Raw genomic sequence first — 17303 nt, forward strand, 5'->3', positions numbered from 1 at the left:
CCTCGCCACCAGTAGAAGGACGATTTTAAAAATTGACTTCTTCAGATTTAACAAAAGACAAATCCGATGCAACAAAACTGAATTAAAGTGATTCTAAGAATCGCCGGGTGGTGGGGACGATTCTGAGAATCGCCCCGCCACCGCCTCGCCACCAGTAAAAGGACGATTTAAAAAAATGACTTCTTCAGATTTAACAAAAGACAAATCCGATGCAGCAAAACTGAATTAAAGCGATTCTGAGAATCGCCGGGTGGTGGGGCGATTCTCAGAATCGCCCCCACCACCCGGCGATTCTTCAATTCCCAGCAGTGATTGCAGGTTATAAGCAACTTGAGTCAAACACTCGCAAGAGAACTAGATAAAACACGAACTCGCTCGCTTGCAGATGAACTTCTGATGGCAATCTCACGCTCGCTTGAAGATGGACTTGCTCACTTGGAGAAGAGAAACAACAAACGGTACACTATACATGCCAGATAATAAAGAGAAACAGTAATGCTTTGGAAAGCCTCAAAATGCAAACATCTACAACGCCTCGAGAGGATCATAAAACCAATATCCCAACTTATTCATTTCATCATCTCATTCAATGCATGAGAATCTGGATGAGACAGCGCTGTTGAAAGGCTAGAGGAATTAGTGACCGATGCCGAGTCCAACTCTTCCTTCTCCCGAATTGGCGTGGTTGGGAAGGGTGGTTCCAGCAAGAGTCTGCTTCTGAAAACGGTTTTCAACAGACATAAGGTGAGGGATATCTTCCGCGATGGTTTCTTGCTTTGGCTTACCATTTCTGGGTCTCCTTCTATTTCAAGTCTTAGGAAAGAACTGTTCACACAAATAATCATGCAGAGAAAGGTTATAGATCCCAACACAAATATGAACGAAGAAGCTATAACCATAGGTCCGTTGAATGAGGCTCTACAGGGGAAGAGGTTCGCCCTCTTCTTAGACGATGTGTGGGAGCAGGGTGCTGAATTGCTGGAGGAATTGGGTGTACTCTGCCTAATTCAACTCTCCAACTCCAAAATTATTGTCAGCTCCAGGAATTCCAGCCTGCTCTTGCAGATGGGAGTTGCAAAGGAGTCCACAATCACAGTGGGCGATTTGATGGAGAATGGTAGTTGGCATTTATTTCGCTATTATGCATTTCCATATAATAATGGAAATGTGGTCGAGGGCATCGATGAGGAAACGGCCAAGGTTGTGTGTCACAAGTGTGGAGGGCAATGGCACGCACTACTGATGCAAATGAGTGGAAATTTGTAGTTCAAAGGTTGCCAAACGCCAACAACAAAGGCAATGAAGCTGTACATGATCGCCTAAAGTTTAGCTACGACGCACTTGCCAGCTACGGCGTTCATCTCCAATTGGCCTTTCTTTACTTAGGTGCTACCTTCTTAGAAGACGAGGTTGTTCATGTTGAAGCAGAGGCGATTTTGTTATGGATGGGAGAAGGACTCCTCGGAAAGAAGAAGGTGGAAGATGAGGGTGGCCATGACCCATTCGAGATGGCAAGAATGTACGTCAACATTCTGGCGGATTGGTGTTTTATGGAACCAGCCATGAAAGACGTGGATGGGCGCATTACGTGTTTCCGGATGCACGACGTCCTACGTGGACTGGCAATACAGATTGCTGAGGCTGAAGAAAACTTCTGCTGCCGCCAAGGGAAGGGTCTAACAGCTGTGAATGAAAATGAATTTTCAGCCCGCACTCGCATTGCTTTGGGCGGCAACAATTTGAGCTCACTTTCCGAGTCATTGAGAGCTCCAGAAATATCTTCATTGCTATTGGCTAGAAACAAAGCATTTAATGAAATTCCCAGAAAGGTGATTGGGAGTATGATCTCCCTTAAGGTTTTGGATTTGAGCGCCACGGACATCTAGTCATTGCCAGAGAGTGTGGGGTGTTTGAAACCGCTGGTATACCTGAGCTTAGCATGGGTGCCCATTAAAAGGTTGCCTGCATCTTTTACAAATCTCGCAGCCCTCCAAATCCTTGATCTGGAAGGCTCTGAAATCACGTAATTACCATCTGACCTTCACAAGCCTTGACAAGTGTGGTGATTTGAAATGTGTACCAAGTAGTATTTCCAGCCTCACGTCTTTGCAAGGTTTGCACATTAGCGACTGCGAGAGTATGACGTGGACAACAGGTCAGAAGAGATCCCAAAAAACGGCTTCAATCAACAGTTTGTGCAGTTTAACGCAACTCAAAAGTTTACATTACACAACTATGGAGTAGCTATTACTGATGGGACGCTGGGGAGTATGGTCGATATTCATTTCATCATCCCACTCATTTCATGTAAGCACTGTTTGGGGCGATTCTGAGAATCGCCTCAGAATCGCTCCCCCACCCACCCGGCGATTCTCAGAATCGCCCCAAACAGTGCTTACATGAAATGAATGGGATGATGAAATGAATATCGACCATACTCCCCAGCGTCCCATTAGTAATAGCTGCTCCATAGTTGTGTAGATGTAAACACTGTTTGGGGCGATTCATGAAATGAATGGGATGATGAAATGAATATCGACCATACTCCCAGCGTCCCATCAGTAATAGCTGCTCCATAGTTGTGTAGATGTAAACACTGTTTGGGGCGATTCTGAGAATCGCCGGGTGGGGGGGCGATTCTCAGAATCGCCCCGCCACCGCCCCGCCATCGCCCCGCCACCACCACTGGTGGCGGGGCGATTCTGAGAATCGCCCCCCCACCCGGCGATTCTCAGAATCGCCCCAAACAGTGCTTACATGAAATGATGATGAAATGAATATCGACCATACTCCCCAGCATCCCATCAGTAATAGCTGCTCCATAGTTGTGTAGATGTAAACACTGTTTGGGGCGATTCTGAGAATCGCCCCCCCACCCGGCGATTCTCAGAATCGCCCCAAACAGTGCTTACATGAAATGAATGGGATGATGAAATGAATATCGACCATACTCCCCAGCGTCCCATCAGTAATAGCTGCTCCATAGTTGTTGAATGGGATGATGAAATGAATATCGACCATACTCCCCAGCGTCCCATCAGTAATAGCTGCTCCATAGTTGTGTAGATGTAAACACTGTTTGGGGCGATTCTGAGAATCGCCCCAAACAGTGCTTACATGAAATGAATGGGATGATGAAATGAATATCGACCATACTCCCCAGCGTCCCATCAGTAATAGCTGCTCCATAGTTGTGTAGATGTAAACATTGTTTGGGGTGATTCTGATCTCCAATATGAAAATTTTTCCAGTTTAGGGTTTCTTGCATTAGAAGGAGTCGCGTTGATGACAATTTTCGCTTTGCATGCGAGGTACAGGGTTCGATACCGCGCATCTTCAATATGAAAATTTCCAGTTACAGGGTATGCGAGACGTACGGGGTTCGATACCGCGCATCTCCAATATGCAAATTTCCAGTTACAGGGTTTATCGCATGAGGAAGGTTCGCGTTAATGACAATGGGATTCGATACCACGCATCTCCAATATGAAATTTTGGTTTTTGTTCGCTCTGCGGGATTTCTACCTAACAAATAGTGGATGGTGTACATACATACAAATGAACACATGCATATTAATAATATAATTATAATATACACCGAATGAACACACGCATATTAATAATATAATTATAATATACACCGAATGAACACACGCATATTAATAATATAATTATAATATACACCAAATGAACACACACAGATTAATAATAAAAATATTCTATTTACATGATATAAAAATAAAGTGGCTCTTCTTGTGTAAACCTCACCATTGATATATGCTCCTTCGATGATAGAAGAACTATTTGTGGAGACGTGGTCACTAACTTCAATGATGGATACTAAACAAACAAGTTACAAATATTTTTGCAAACCATATCACTAATGTTGAATATGTATTCTCCACAAACTACTAGATGATACATTGAACAAATTCTGAGAGGACCAATAAATTATAATGCTTATATAATCTTAGGACTATGTTGCAAACTATTTTTGCAGACCATATCACTAATGTCAACTAGGTATTCTCCACAAGTTACTAAATGAGAATCGCCCGGGTGGGGGGGGGGGATTCTCAATTCCCAGCAGTGATTCCAGGTTATAAGCAACTTGAGTCGAACGCTTGCAAGAAAACCAGATAAAACACGAACTCGCTCGCTTGCAGAAGAGAAACAACAGACGGTACACTATACAGGCCAGATAATAAAGAGAAGCAGTAATGTTTTGGAAAGCCTCAGAATGCAAACATCTACAACGCCTCAAGAGGATCATAAAACCAATATCCCAACTTATTCATTTCATCATCTCATTCAATGCATGAGAATCTGCATATCTTATTCATTTCATTGGCGCGTTTTTCATTTGATTTCATGGCGTACATTTTGCTAACAATGTTGACAAAATCCAATCCATTTAATGTTGACAAATACGATCTATTTAATGAAGTAAAAAATTACAATAAATTTTTTCCCTTTTTGGAAATGAAGTTCTAAAACATCTTTAATCCAACTCTTTTACAGGGCATTGACAACAAACAAGCAGTTCACATCACAGGGCTCAACCGACATATTGTTGAGCATAGATGCTATTTTAGATTTGTTTTTCAACCTCTTCAATTTATTGCAATGATAATATGAATGTGTTGTGCCTTATTTTCATAAAAAGTTCACATCACAGGACTAATGTAATTTGTCTTATTTTTTTTATCTATTGTAACAACGTAAATATCTCTCTCTTTTTGTGTCGTCATATAATTATGTGTATCTCTATATAAGAAAGAAACTATATAGGTACAAATAGAAAGTAAATAGTATATCTATCTTAAGAAACTAAATAGTATATCTATTTTAAGAGGAACATGATTATTCACAAATGAATGTACTATCTATTTGCGATGAACTTGATGATATATATTGTTATAGTTATGGTATAATAATATATTTTTAGTTAATTTTATTACGAATTCATAAGAGATTAGATATATTCGTTTAACATTGAAAGCTTTTTATCGAGGATTAAGAAATACTTCTTTATTATATTAATTTATCCATAAAGGTCATTTCTTAAGAAACTAAATAGTATATCTATTTTAAGAAGAACATGATTATTCACAAATGAATGTACTATCTATTTGCGATGAACTTGATGATATATATTGTTATAGTTATGGTATAATAATATATTTTTAGTTAATTTTATTAGGAGTTCACAAGAGATTAGATATATTCGTTTAACATTGAAAGCTTGTTATCGAGGATTAAGAAATACTTCTTTATTATATTAATTTATCCATAAAGGTCATTTACTTTTAAAAAAATAAATTTTGTTACTTTCACTTTAGGTTTGGTTTTTGATCCAATGGGTTTGTATAGATCTCGAGGTAATAGACTCCTTAAATATGACTCAAGGATTTCTAAAAGTATTCTTCCAATATTAATGAGTTTCTATGTCTACAATGTAATCACCACAATGAAATAATAAGCATTTACTACCAACTAGATGTTCATAGCCCCATAAAAGGTTTTTATATCCCTCGTTACTTCCCCCATTGGGATGCTTTTCATTTATTTTATTTCTCCCTTTTCTTTTATTTAGATATGAGGATGGGTAACATCTAATTGATAATAGTGGGGGAAGCAACGCATTGAATAACCATATTAATAGGGGTGTCTCCTTATATTGGGTGTAAATTCTTGACTTAATTGACTTTTTAGAATTGTTGCCAAGGGAGATGTTTTTATGCTGTAGTTAATATATTCACAGTGAATTTGATAAATGTAATCCTTTCTCAGTGGTAATTGATGCTAATGGAGGTCCAAACTTAGTTTGCTCATTTTGGTTGTGTTTCCCATTGTGATATTAGTGTCCATGTGCTCCTCATGAGTCACCTGCAACAAAATAAGACAAACACAAAATACCATGTAACTATATTTAAAACACCATCAAAGTTATTATAGTAGTTCATAAGATGACAGTGACAGTGACCTTCCTTTAAAGGTTTGAAAAGAAATTAAAATAGATTATTATTATGGCCTTAGATACTCTAATCAAAGTAAATCAAGTGGTCGTAGGTAGCTCATCGTATTCTCCCTACATGTGGGGTATGATTTCACTGATGATGCATTATTAGGATTGTGATTGACACTAGAGTTATCTTCTAGGAACTTGCTTGTTTTTTCCAATTATTTCATTCTTGAGAGAAAATCCTCTGGCATCTAGGTTTGGGATTTATTGATAGCAAATGAAGTTATGCTACCTTCATTTCTCAGGAACACATTTATGAGTGAGTAACAAGGTTCTTGAGGTGTAACTGAGTTGCTTTAGAACAAATGAAACTTGCTTCTGGGATTCCTTGTGAACTTTTTGTGAACATATTTTATGGAGAGGGTGATCAATTTAGCGAGGGTCATTAGAGGAGATTCACTATAATCTGACTCCAATTCCTCTTTTTGGTGAAATCTTGGCCTCCTATGAATTTTTCATGCTCAAAATTAAAATAAGGATAATCAGGAAAACGTGCTTGATGTGATATGATAAATTTGTCCATCTACGTTTAGGTGAAATAACCATGGCATGTAATGGTTGAAAACATGTTGAATGTATACTTAGGAAAGAAAAATGATATTCTACCAAAAACATTAATGTGTTTTTTTCCTCATAAACAACTTTGTTTGGCACATAAAAATTTGGTTTTACTAGCATTTTTTAAAAAGTTTGAAAATTGACCCTAAAAAAAAAATCATCGTTCCAGTATCATCACTTTTTCGTTTTGAAGCTATATTTTGCACGAAAATTTCATAGTAAAGCTCGTAGTCACTGCCATTTTTAAAACATGTTCAAAATTGACCCTAAAAAATAAAATCATCGTTCCAGTATACACACTTTTTGTTTTTAGCACTGTTTTTGATGTTTTTTCGGGTTTTTTTGGCCAGAGTTCCTGTTTTGAGTTTATATTTCCCGTTTCAAAGTTTACATTGTTGAGAATAGAAGCACCTCTAAAAACATTATTGAAGAAAGATGCATTTTCATGGACTTCGGAAGCAACAAAGGCCTTTGAACATCTTAAAGAGGCAATGTGCCAAGCACCGGTCTTAGCTACACCGGACTTCACGAAAACCTTTATTGGGGAATTTGATGCTCCAGGAAATGGAATTGGTGTTGTTCTAATGCAAGATGAAAGACCCATTGCTTTTGAAAGTCGTCCAATCAAGGGAAAGTTTTTATGCAAAGCTATTTATGAGAAGGAAATGTTGGAAATACTTCATGCACTTAAGAAATGGTGACCCTACCTAATGGGAAGACACTTCAAGGTAAAAATGGATCATGATAGCCTTAAATAATTTTTAGAACAAAGATTATCCTCTGAAGAGCAACAAAAGTGGGTCACAAAGATGTTGGGTTATGACTTTGAAATCATCTACAAAAAGGGGAAGCAAAATGTGGTGGCAGATGCACTCTCAAGAAAGGATGAGGATGTGGAAGCATTGTTGTGCGCCATTTCTATTATCCAACCAGATTGGATAAATGAAGCAAGGGTGGAATGGAAGAATGATGAAGAAGTGTGGGCACTTATTCGAAAGTTACAACAAGATTCCAGTACGTCTAATACATTTAGCTGGCAAAATGATTCGTTATGGTACAAAGATCGCTTATACCTCTGTAAGAATTCCTAGCTAAAACAAAAGATTCTTATGGAATTGCACACTTCTCCCTTAGGAGGGCACTTAGGATTTTTAAAAACTTACCACACGGTTAAGAAGGAATTTTTTTTGGATGGCCTTAAATCAGATATTCAAAAGTTTTTGGCGGAATGTTTGGTTTGCCAACAAAATAAAGTTGAAACAATTAAGACACCAGGTCTATTACAACCTTTATCCATTCCAAGCCAACCTTGGGAGGAGGCTTCAATGGATTTTATCACAGGTTTATCCAAGTCTGAGGGAAAGAGTGTCATCATGGTGGTAGTTGACAGACTTACCAAGTATGCACACTTTTGTGCATTATCGCATCCATTTAAAGCCAATACAATTTCTACTGCATTCATGGAAACAATTCAAAAGCTACATGGAAACCCAAAGATTATTGTAAGTGACAAAGATCCTATTTTCACTGGAAATTTTTGGACAGAATTATTTTCTTGTCTTGGTACTCAGTTAGCTCATGGCTCATTTTATCATCCTCAATCTGATGGGCAAACTGATATAGTAAACAAATGTTTGGAAGGATATCTTCTTTGCTTTGTATCTGATAAACAAACACAATGGGTCAAATGGTTGCCTCTGGCTGAATGGTGGTATAACACTTCCTTCCATACAGCAACAAAAATGACCCCATTTTTGGCACTTTATGGGTATCAACCACCATCCATCACATCATATTTAAGAGAAAATTCTAAGGTTCAGGCAGTGTAACATCACATCGAACATCAACAATAAGTCCTCCAGCTCTTAAAGGATAAACTCGTGTTAGCACAGAATAGAATGAAACAACAGGCACATCAATATCGCAGTGAAATAAGTTTTCATGTAGGTGATTGGGTATTCCTATGGCTACAAACATATAAGAAAATGTCCCTCAAGCAAGCTAAGAAGGATAATAAATTATCACCAAAGTATTATAGTCCCTACAAGGTTTTGCAAAAGATTGGTACTATGGCACACAAATTAGAGCTTCCTGCAGCTTCTCGATTGCACCCAGTTTCCCATGTTTCATGTTTAAAGAAGGTTATAGGCGACAACCTCCCAGTTCAAACAATATTGCCAAAACTTGACGAGGAAGGAAAAATTATATTGGAACCGGAAGCAGTCACAGAAACAAGAACTCGAAAGCTACGAAATCGTTCAATTTCAGACTATCTTATGAAGTGGAAGAACTTATTCGCTGAATATTCCACATGGGAGGATGAGAATTTTATGCAGAAGTATCTAGAACTGCTCAAGCGTTGAGGACAACACTTTCTTGAAGGAGAGGGGCATGTTGGGTCCCTATAATACTAGTGATTACCCCATTACTATTGTAGTTATACCCCTTATTAATATTGTTGTGCCCCTATTGCCCCCATATTGTTAATATTGTGCCCCATAGAATCCCTCTATTGTTATTTTTGTGACTTTATATTATTATTGTTAGGTCTGCAGGATTATATTATGACTCCTTAGATTCCTATATATAGAAAGAAGGTCTTGTCATTTGAATCACTAAAAAATTGTTCATTTATGTAATGTAAAGGAGGTTGCCCCGTCAAAGAGGTTGAATTCTAAGGCATTGATCTATCTTTTCTATCTTTTCTTGAGTTGGTTTCATAACAGTTTCATATTCTTCATTTTACTATCCTTATTGATTCCATAATAAACTTTTAGCGAGAAAAATTTGTGAAGCTGCTTCTAGAAATTGTCTTCATTTCCCAACTTTTGACTTCATCTTTTGCAGCCCTATATGCTGAGTTTTTATTGTTGTCATAAAGATTTCTTTTTGAACAAAGGAAAATTTAATGAAAATGAGTAAAAGTGAAAGGGATGGTTGATGGTATGAGTGGTCTACAAAATGAAATATATGGTGGCAAAATGAAAGGATGCTATACTTATAGTGGTTGCTCATCATAATTTTCTAAACTTTCATCAAATTAAAAAGTTTCATAGGTGATTTTACATCAAGTTTACATCTTCGAACTAGTGGAGAAGAGAACATTATTTGAATACTGGTTTGATGTTGATTTGACTCAGCTACTGTGTTGTTTCACGATGTGTTGACCATCACTTTGATCTTGTTCCACAAAATTTGTTGCCTTCTTGTAGCAAACTTATTTTTCCAGTTTATCTTTAATGGTAAATCAAATTATCCTAAATTTTTTTTAGGTTGTTACCATTAATATTATGCATCTTCCCACAAGAAATTCCACTGAATGAGTGCACACTTCTTGAGAAAAATGAGAAATTGCTATAGATGATGGCGGTCAATTTCTTGAAAAATACAGAGTGGAATTTCTTGAAATTTTATATAATTATTTACCCTACCATGATGTATTTAACATACGAATTTCAGGACCAACATATGCATGGTTTGCAAGATATGGTCGATTCAACTTCTGCCCTGTTTCACCCTTCACGGTAACCAATGTTGAACCAAAAACACATGCAACGAACTCATTTTAAGGCTAAATTTAGCACTTAAAAAGGGAAATGATCCATTTTTACCTATGTTACTACCATGTGCCTTCAGAATCCCATTTTGATGAAGAAAATGTGTTACTGTATAAAAATACTAAATTCTATGTTGATGTGTGCACAATAGTGAAAATGAAAAACTACCTTAAAAACCCCATTGAAATATCCTAGAAAAAATCTGTTTTTTGGAATTCTACCACGTCTTACATAATTTATCATAGTCCAAGAAAACCTAGTGTCTCATTTTTTTTATTTATGCTCTAATTTCTTGTAATCGTTGTGCAAAAACTGCTCTAGAACAATATACTATAGTAAAAAGAACAAGCGACTACAAGTAGCATATGGTGAGTACATGCAAATAGCTCATGGTCATGTGGCATGGTCTGTGGTCTCTTTACTAGAGGCCTTCTTGGTAGTGAAGCCCAATCATACCAAGGTTGTAGAAAATTGTAGGTGGACAATTGGGCCTATTGAGAAGCTAAGGTAGTGAATGAGGGGTGAAAGGATAACTTAAATGAAACTTGAACCGTATAGACACCGCAAGTTAGCAGAACCTGTTCACAAGTAATAGATGACCACTACATGAAAGTAGTGCATGGCCATTACATGCAAGTGGCCATGTGGTGTGTTCTATGGACATATATCTATCTATCTATATATATATATATATATATATATATATATATATATATATATATATATATATATATATATAGATATATATCTCCGATTGATTACCTTGTCTTTATAGAAGTTGTATACACAACCTTTACAGACATACCAAATGATTTATTAATAATAAAAACCCTCTTAACTAACATCCCTTCTATGAACTTCTGAGTTGAAAAACTAACAACTACCTCAAAATTATTGGAGGTGATCCACAACAAGGAACAAAATAATATAGGAGTTAAAGGAGACCATAAATGTAACAGAGGGAGCATGAGATTGTGTAGTGAAGGAATATGAACGCATCAAGGTATTTTGTTTCATATTTGATGCTTTATTGAGTTTCTCTACTTCTCTATAGCTACTGTAAAGGGATCATTCTAGTACAATGTTATGATAAAAAACATGTGCCTTTTGTTGTAAGTGGAAGGAACCTTTATTTTTTTTTCTCTTAAACTATTTCTTTAGGGGGTGAAGGCCTAAGTGGTAGCCTTTATCTATAAAAATTCCTATCTGAAAAAACGGACGAGTTCTAGAATGTTTAGAAGGCATGTGAGGTATCTAACTAGAAGGAAGGTATAAAACTAGCCCAATACAAGATTTGGAATATTTAAATAAATAGAGTTTTTGCAGCAACATATGTATGTACTACTAGTAACTCATAGCAATTCATTTACATATGTTGGGCACACTTCTAGTACACTTACTAGTGTCATTAAAACACATGCTTTAGACCAATTGTAGGGCATAGAGAAATAGGGAGAAAGGAAAAAACTATTCAAAATGTAACTTGCATGTAAGAAATATTGATGCAAGCTATTGCACGAAGCATAAATTCTAGGGAGCATAAGCTATTGTAGGGCACTGAAGTAGCACATGGCCATTACATTCAAATGGCCATGTGGCATGGTCTTTGGTCTACTTACTAGAGGCCTTCTTGGGAGTGAAGTCCAATCATACCAAGGGTGTAAAAAATTATGGGTGGACAATTAGGCCTATTGAGCTGCTGAGGAGGAGGGGTGAAAGGATAACCTAAAGGAAATGTGAACCTTGTAGACACTGCAAAGTAGTAGAATCATCTACTTCATGGTGCAGAAGAAGGCCATGCTCGAAACCACTTACCCCATCGTTCACAAGTAGTAGATGGTAAGTACATTCAAGTAGTGTATGGCCATTACATGCAGATGGCCATGTGGTGTATGTCAACATTAGTTTCTGTACAAAAAATACCAAACGTATAAATCATTTCAACCAAAAAATCATATGGAAAATCTTATTAGTGACCAAAATAATTTTATTCCTCTAATAGATTAAACTTCTATGTTTTATAAAAGTGTGACTAAAAACTTAGATTAATATAATAAGAGATAAATGTCACGAACTAATTTCTATTACTAATAATCCTATACCTAAGGAATAATAAATTTGTTTCACTTACTATTAGTTTTTTTTAAAATCCTATACCTAAGGAATAATAAATTTGTTTCACTTACTATTAGTTTTTTTTAAAGTATAAGACACCTCCCATAAATTTATATACCATATAATTTAATAATTTAAATTATTTTAAACATATCACACAATAGATTTATATTATATAACTTTTGTAATACTAAAACATTTAATACCCATTGAAATTTGGTGTTCCATTTAAACTTTGTGAGGTCTTCTACACCTTTGACTGAAAAATATCTATGAGGAGAAGCCATTTTTGTAACGTTTATATACAATGTGAAGGGAAGCCATTTCCGTTAAGGCAGAGAAATCTAGGCTGTCCTTGCGCCTGTGAGAAAAGTTAAATGAGGTAAACAAGATCAAAAGAATGGGCTTGGCTTAGACATTGCTTCACCAATGGCAAAAGTAAAATAAGGTAAATAAGATTAAAAAAATGGGCTTCCCTAGTAATAGTTGATTGATTCATTGCACGAATCCCACTAAATTATTTTTCCATGAACGAGATTTTGCATTTCTGATTTCTTTAAACTTAACGGTTCCTGCATATAACTTTCTGACACAAGAAGTTGGATCTAATCCAAAATTATAATACGTATTTGATTTAATTTTAATTAAAATTTATACATTTAAAATAGATAAAATTAATATGATATAACAAATACATTTTCTGATATCTATGATCATTAAAATAATAATAGTTTCTAACATAAAAGTAAAAATAATTTAGGTTAATCTATTTTTCATTTTTCAAATCAACCTTATTTCAGAAAATTAAATAGAGCCGGATATGAATACAAAATTAGATGATGTTATATTTTTCTTTTGAGATATACCTTAAAGTTTGCAATTTCATCCTTTTCCTCTTTTCTAGTTAAATTTATCAATTTATTATTTGTCAATATATTGATATTATATCACGATATCAATAAATATATTTACCCAGAATAATATATAAAATTATACCAGTTACAGCATAGAAATAGAAATAAAAATATAAAATACATGGGTAATTAATTGATGAAGTACGATCAATTTAGGTATACGGAAACTAAAAGCTACATTAGTTGCAGTATCCGCATGTAATGTAATGTTTAATGGAACTACGTTACGGAAACTAAAAACTACATTTCACCGAACGTAATTCTCGATCGTACGTAGTTTCAGCCAGATTTCTTTTAAAATATTCAAAACAAAAGCGGTGACACCGTGAAAGTGATTGAAATTATTGGCAGCGACAGCGGAACGAAAAATAAAATAAGGGAGTGCATGATAACTGTTTTATTATATATTATATGAAGGATTTAGATAACGACCTATGAGAATGAGAATAGCACAGCATCAGATTCTCTTGTTCAGAGAATCACGTTTTATTGAACAGTCAGACAGATAGAGAAGATATGAGATATTAGAATCATGCAGACGTTGAATATATAACTAAACTAGAAGCTGTACTGCTCGTAGCGGATGAAACAGTCAGTTAGCTGAACTCGAGCACCGATGGCGTTTCCGCAAATGTTCCAGATGCGGGCCCCCCAAGGTTTTTAAGACAAGCGATGCAATCAGACTCAGAGATTCCCTGATTGCAAACCCCACGCCCATAGGCGGTGGGCGAACCTGCGCGCGATGCTTTGTAGTCGTAACCGCTGAAGGCAATGTTTCCCTCTAGATCTACGGGGAGGGATCCGGGGGTACTATCAAAGGTACTTCCGCTTGGGATCTTCTGCGTGTTACACGCAGACGATACGAAGTTTGTATTGGCCGTGCCTACAGCACTGCCCACAACCAGTGCTACTACCACTACTGCCAATGCAAAAGCAAATGAGTACCTTATCTCGAATGATATATATAACCTCTACAATGGGAAATCAAAAGGGAAAGGCTGGCTGGAATGATATATAACCTGTAATAAAGTCCTACAATGAGAAATCTGATTATCAATGTGTTGACGCAGCCTCCATTTATAGGCCTCCCCTGTGGGTAGAATTATGGATAACACGTGTGCTCGACGACGGTAGATGGGCCCGAAATGTACGACTCATTCTAGCCGCCTGGCTTGACTAGACCGTTGCCCCTATCATTAGTGCTACTGTAGTGGGCGCAAATTGCAATCCATGTGGGTCACAGAGAACAGATATTCAAATCGACACACCTCTAAGATAAGAAAAATAACACCGTGTGAGTGAACATATTCTAGAGAATGGATTTTCTCATTATCCCTACATTTAAAACTTATATGGTTATACTATAACAAGTTTTTTACAAAATTCAAATTTACCCATGCAAAAATATAGATATTCTCGTAAAACTAGCACAACTATATTTACTAATATGGTTGATATAAGCTTATTATGAAATATATATACAATCACATTTTCCAATATGGTTGATATATGCTCATAAGATTATATCAACCACATTAATAATTATTATGGGTATTTAGTATTATTAATAACTATATAGAATTATTAATAACTATATAAATATTAACAACCACATTATTTATATATATTACTGTATAAATATTATATTAATATTATAATAATTATATAAACTCCTAATACATATTAATTAATAATAAGAATAGCTCATAATAATATTAGATTATCATTATATTATTTAAATAATCTAATAATATAAAATTATAAAAAAATAATAACAATTATATTGTAATGATAATAAAATATAATATTTTTTTTTGATAAGTAATAGATGAACCATCTATTAATCAGAATAAATTACATAATTTACATAGAGCCCCAGACAGTAGGGGCGACATAGCTAATAAACACGGCTAATAGCTGCCTGACAATTCAAGACCATAAACTGACCCTCCTGCAACAACAGTAGATCCTAAACAAAACAGGGACAATGTCCTTAGATAACTAGCAACAACCACATAGCGTCAATTGGTACAAGCCGCGAACTATTCGCCAATAAACAATAAGATCGATCAATCCGAGTCGTTGAAATCAGAGTCCCAATCTGACGACCATCCTAGATATCGCGTGGACAAGAAGCAAGGGGGTTAACCGCGTGATGAGAGCGGTTTTCCACCACATCTCCTCGCCATGTGTTGCCTTCTGTATGGAATCGCACGCAATTGCTCCAAAACCTGATACTGTCCGTGTCCCACGTGATACACCACTTGTGGTTTTTGGGTTTTGTGAAACCCACCATAGTGCCGCTCAAAAATGCGTTAGGCCTATACGATCTTTGAACGTGGTCTTGTGGGGTGTCGGGCCCTAAGATGGTCCCATCAAGGGCCATGTGGCTCCTGGTGGACCTGCCCATAATCTTATCAAGATGGAGTCCACCTGAATAAGTCAGGTCCTGAACCTTTAAGTGAATAGCACGATTGATCTCAACTGTTGAAAGAATCGCCACAATCCAATGCCCCACAGATATATCGCGCGACCGAGATGCATGGAGGTTAACCGTGCGCTGAGAGCGGTTTTCTCTCTCATCTCTATGCCATGCGTCATGTCTTGAATGGAATTGCATAGTTCTTCCATTAAGCCAGAAACCAGTTGAAGCCCGCACGATATAGCACTTGTGGTTTTGCATCTGTGGTATCACTAGGTGGAGACTATCCATCCGAGGTTTCCAATGTGTCTACCTCCTTCCTTTCCAAGCTAGCCCTCGGGAGTTGCTAACAAAATCCCGCTGAGCCAAGAGAGTCTCAGCCATCCAATCTATGTTATCACTCACCTTGAAACCTTCCTATGTCATTCTAATGCCTAGGGAAAAGAAACGAGAGTTTACGAATAGAGACCGATGACAAATTGGGCACTGTCCTCCCAATCTTTGTTTCCAGTATCAGCGTTGTTCGACCATGAATCCTAGTTTGCCTTTGGTAGAGTGCAACAGTCCTCCTGTAGCTGCCTGACAGGAAGAATCTCCCATGGTTGCTAAGAATCCCTATCCTTGTTGACCACCCCTTCATTGGCCAGCCTGTCTGTAAGCATGTTTGCCTTTCTTCTAACGTGCACAAATCTTATTGTTTTAAGGATTTGTAAGTGTAATTGGACACAGTGAAACACCTGCAGTAGACTCCAATGATTTGACACTTTGTCTGGCAAGGTTCCATTTTGAATCTTCTTGGCAGCTTTGACGACCAATTCCGAGCCAGCTTTGATTATGACATTTTGTGAGTTTGCCTCCACTATGATCTCCATACATTGATCTAATGCCAGAAGTTCCACCATGTTGTTGGTGCCCTTTTCTAGGTGTCCATGGAAGATGTATTTTATATGTCCCCCAAGATCCCTGATGGCTTCACCAAAGCCAGATTCCCCGGGCTTGTCCTTGGAGGCTCCATCAATATTGACTTTAAGAAAGGCTTAAGGAGGGGGCCGCCAACCCCTCTCACCGGTGTTTAAGGTTCTCAAATCTTTCTTCACACCGTGAGGGTTGATGGCTTGAAGATCCAGATTAATAAGAATTTGTATCTCCTGAGGCAGAGGAAGATTCATCAGTTCATTCTCAGAATGCTTCTGACTATTTCCTTACTGTTTCAAAATTAGATTGATGATAAGCTGGGGTTCTCTGGCTATATTTTTGAAGATTCTTATGTTTCTTTCTTTCCAAATATTCCAGATGACAAGGCCTGGAGTTAGCATCCAAGCTTTGTTAATGATTTCATTCTCTGAGAAAATTTTCCTCCATTTTCATAATGTATCGGATATGTTGAGCCTATCCCTGTCAGTTTGTCTAAAGCTTGAGGCCACCCAATCCCAAATTTTGGCAGAAAAGGAACACAAATTAAGCAGGTGTTCAATCATTTCCTCCTGCAAGCCGCAAAGCTCACATTTAGAGGGGCCAATGAAACCTTTCTTCATAAGGTTTTCCCAAGTTAGGATTTTCCTTCGATGAACAAGCTAGATAAATAATTTTATTTTCATCCATTGAGAGGTCCGCCATAGCTCCTACCCGACTTTCTCAGCTTTTACCAAGTTAAATCCAACGATTGCATGTTTAGCCTCTTTGAGATTGTAGTTACCTTCATTGTTCTTGCT

At 36.9% G+C, this 17303-nt stretch overlaps 1 protein-coding gene across 1 annotated transcript; it reads left to right on the forward strand.

Annotated features, from left to right (window-relative positions):
• Window positions 1–843: 843 nt before the first annotated feature.
• On the forward strand, window positions 844–1886 carry LOC149176590 (disease resistance protein UNI-like). The gene is made up of 2 exons (XM_089421523.1): window positions 844–1117; window positions 1267–1886. The coding sequence occupies exons 1-2, from the start codon at window positions 844–846 to the stop codon at window positions 1884–1886; spliced, it is 894 nt and encodes a 297-aa protein (XP_089277649.1).
• Window positions 1887–17303: the final 15417 nt, after the last annotated feature.

This window comes from Pinus tabuliformis, chromosome 4_1 (genome assembly GCF_031772625.1).
Source record: "Pinus tabuliformis cultivar Carrire ecotype Pingquan chromosome 4_1, CPIR1, whole genome shotgun sequence".
In the NCBI taxonomy this organism is placed as follows: domain Eukaryota; kingdom Viridiplantae; phylum Streptophyta; class Pinopsida; order Pinales; family Pinaceae; genus Pinus; species Pinus tabuliformis.

Coding starts and splice junctions, on each gene's coding strand:
- LOC149176590 (XM_089421523.1), top strand. CDS start 844: ATGCAGAGAAAGGTTATAGATCCCAACACAAATATGAACGAAGAAGCT. Junction 1,118..1,266: donor GGGCGATTTGATGGAGAATG/GTAGTTGGCATT, acceptor GGAAATTTGTAG/TTCAAAGGTTGCCAAACGCC.